General features: G+C 35.3%; 1 protein-coding gene across 1 annotated transcript in view; it reads right to left on the bottom strand.

Moving 5' to 3' along the window:
- The window catches only part of CNKSR2 (connector enhancer of kinase suppressor of Ras 2), a 231,532-nt gene that overhangs the window by 85,863 nt on the left and 142,197 nt on the right, over window positions 1-3,472 (bottom strand). Inside the window, exon 12 of the mRNA XM_077770516.1 lies at window positions 735-824. Within this exon, the coding sequence (XP_077626642.1) occupies window positions 735-824 (90 nt within the window). The remainder of the gene's footprint in view (window positions 1-734; window positions 825-3,472) is intronic.

The raw sequence follows: 3,472 nt of genomic DNA, 5'->3' as shown, positions 1-3,472 counted from the left end.
AATAGTTTTTTGCTTTGTTTTATTTTAACTACAGCTTTATGGCTCTCTATTTCAGAAAGCGGAAGTAGCCCACCATATCCACAGTTGGTCGAATCCCACTTAGTAGTGAAACTTTCAGTGGCACTCTTTACGGCTCACCTCAATAGCAGGATAAGTGAACATAAAAACTTACTTTTGGTAGATACTTCAAGTGTAGCCCACCCCCAAGTAAGAAGATAACCCTGAACAGCAAACAGAAGAGAAAAAAAAAGCAAAGCATTTTTTTTCCATTTCTATATGGTTTTCATTAGAGTCAGTGGCCCAGTTTCCATTAGTAAACTCATGTATGTCAATGTTCATTTTAAGATTTTACTAATACAAAAGTAATTAGGTTGCATTGCAGACCATTTGGGGACTGATTACAAACTCTTCCTATTCACTGAGCTTAACTCTTTTATGCAGTTTCACACTTCTGACCTTGTTTTTCAAATTGTAATTTTCAAATAACAATCAGATATTTATTTTTTTAACACTGTGCTTATCTACCCTGAATCCCTTAAGAGACATTCAGAGAAGATATCTATTTAATAATATATCAAGATAGTCAAATGCTGGTCTGAGGTGGTTTGGGTGTATCATAAAGTCAATGACAGAATGAAGTTTTCCACTGAAGCCATAACATCCTATTTAAAGAACATATAAATTTGCTTTTTGTTCCAACAACCCAGCCTACACTGAAATTCTAGAACACTTACCTCTTCTACTATCTCTCTTCATCTTATTTGGATCTTCATAGTCCCCTACCCAATTATATTCCACTGGCATAGATATAGGTCGTAGCTTGCCTAAACACAGAGAACAAAATTCACATCACATTGTTTTCCTTCCCCATGTCTGCTCAAACTTAACACTGATTTTTAGCTACAGTCTGCAAAACACACTCACGCATATGCAACGTTATGGTTGGCATTTGTGTAGATGAAAAATGTGTGTTTTGAGCCAGAAGGTGAAACTGCCTGTGGCAATTGGCCAGATGATAATGTAATTTTAAGGCATTCTTTTATAAATAGTTAATAATAGCCTAGGTTTTACTTTCTTAGGAGCCCTAGACTTTAAGTGTATGGTCCTTTACAAAGAGTATCATTATTTTAGGAATTTTACTTCATCTTCAGTCTTGTTCTCCAATGCCCAAGTGTTTACATCTTGATAGCCAATCTCCAAGACAGTAGCCTCTTGCATTTAACCTGCCTGCAAGGACATCAACCCACTGTTTCATGTTGGAACACTGTAATGCTAACTTTCCATTTTTGCTGTCTCTTAACTCCTGTCACAATACATTTTGGATCCACCACCATGCTTCAGCAATATGGCTACATTCCCTTTTAGGGCCTATAGCTGGCTCTGTCCCCAAGCATCTCTTTCGCTGTTGCAAACAAGTCTAGATTCCAGATTCAAGTAATCGCTGCTTTGACCTATTCTGTTTCCCTCTAGGTCTATATTCTTCCTAAACAGCATTTTACTTTAAAAATTTTTAAATGTTTTATTTATTTCTGAGAGAGAGAGGCAGCATGAGCAGGGGAGGGTCAGAGAGAGAGGGAGACACAGAATCAGAAGCAGGCTCCAGGCTCTGAGCTAGCTGTCAGCACAGAGCCTGACACGGGGCTCGAATCCATGAACTGTGAGATCATGACTTGAGCTGAATTCGGATGCTTAGCCAACTGAGCCACCCAGGCACCCCAATAGCATTTTACTTTAAGCAAGGAGAACTCATGGCACAGACTTCAAGGATATCTTTTTGGTGAGGCTTCAGTGTATTATTTTTGATCAAGTTGAAATTCTTGAAGCACACAAGAGCCAAAGCAAATCATACAGAAGTTTAAAAAGGATACCAAGCACAATGTGTTGCATACAATAATCACTAAATAAACTTTAAATGAAAAGCAAATCTCACACAGGACTAGATCATAACCGTGATAATGATGATCATGACAATAGTACTAACTCATGTGTCAATATTGTCTAAGGTGGTTTTATAAGTATTAAATTGTTTAATTCTTAAACTTATGAGAAATATATTATCATTACCCTCATTTTATCAGATGAAGAAACTGAGACAGGTTGTGTAACTGGCCAAAGGACACACAGTTGGGAAGTATGTAGTGCCAGGGTTGAAATGTAAGGACTTAAACACCACTTGTGCCATAATTCTTGGGGACTTCAATATTCAACCTCCAATACTCTGGTCACTGAGTTTCTTGAGGTTCTCTTCTTCTCCTATTCCTGTGGTCATATGCTTAACCTTGTCATCTCCAAAGGCTGTAAGCCCTTCAAGCATCCCACTTCTCAACTACCACTTTCTGTATTTCTAGTGCATCCCTACAGCACTCCAAGTCCAAATATCCTCCTCCTTAATCTACTGATCACCTCACCTTCCAACACCTCACTGTATATCCTCTTCATTTCCCTCCTTGTCCAGCTAAATTTCATGATCAATTACTATGATCAGTTCATGTATTTTAAAAAATTCCATTAGGAGACTTCTAATTCTGTTCCTATGGAAAATGTAACCTTATGTATTTATATTATGTACAATGATAGAGTTTACCTAGTATATTTTGCTAAGTTCCTGGAAAGTCTGAAGATGAACTAGATATGATAAAATTATTAATGAGTCAAAAATGTAGTGTTCATTTAATGGCTTCCTTTCAAAGTATGAAAATGACTTTAAAAACAATCACCTAAGATTCCAAAATTATCATAGAGTAGATCTCTACATTTTTACAAAGGGAAAGCTTAGGGACAGCTGATGCCGGTCAATATATTCTGTCCTCCTAGCATAGTGTAAGGGTTTTAGGAAAGGTCTCCTTTTATCATGTCGATTCAACTACTTGTCAGATTCAGTCCTCCAGATTTTCAGTGTTTGGAATTCTGTGTTTTCAAAACTACAATTTATTTCTTCAGGATTCAGTTTTTTAAATAAACTCAATTTCAGCATGTGCACTGAAACTGAAGCAATTTATAGTTCTAACACTGTTTCTACACGTCACCAAGAAAATCTTCTGGAAAGTAAATAATTTAATAAATAAGCAGTTGTTTTACTTGCTCTATATCTTATTTTAAAGTAGTTTGATAGTTTTCAAAGAATTGATTGGTTGAAGTCAAATATATATAAACACAGAAAGAAGAAGAAACAGACTTCACACACAGAATATGAAATACACAATTGTATTTGTTATATTTTGGGTCATCTTCNATATTATTAAGCACAGGAAAAAATCTGCAGAAGATTAAACACTTTTTGGTGATTTTTAAACAGAAGTATATTATATATTGCTAACATAAAACTGAGAAAAACGTATTTAATTAAATAAAAAACAGATCAAAATCTTAATTAAAATGTACTTTTGGAAGATAACAGTCTTTTGCTTTTACTAGTTATAAAGCTATGAATTTAGCAATGCAAGTAAACATTTCCATTTTAAAAAGTATTATT

The sequence above is a fragment of the Crocuta crocuta genome, unplaced genomic scaffold, assembly GCF_008692635.1.
Source record: "Crocuta crocuta isolate KB4526 unplaced genomic scaffold, BGI_CrCroc_1.0 scaffold488, whole genome shotgun sequence".
NCBI lineage: Eukaryota > Metazoa > Chordata > Mammalia > Carnivora > Hyaenidae > Crocuta > Crocuta crocuta.
Note: the sequence above shows the minus strand (reverse complement) of the source record. Positions and strands in the feature narration are given on the sequence as shown.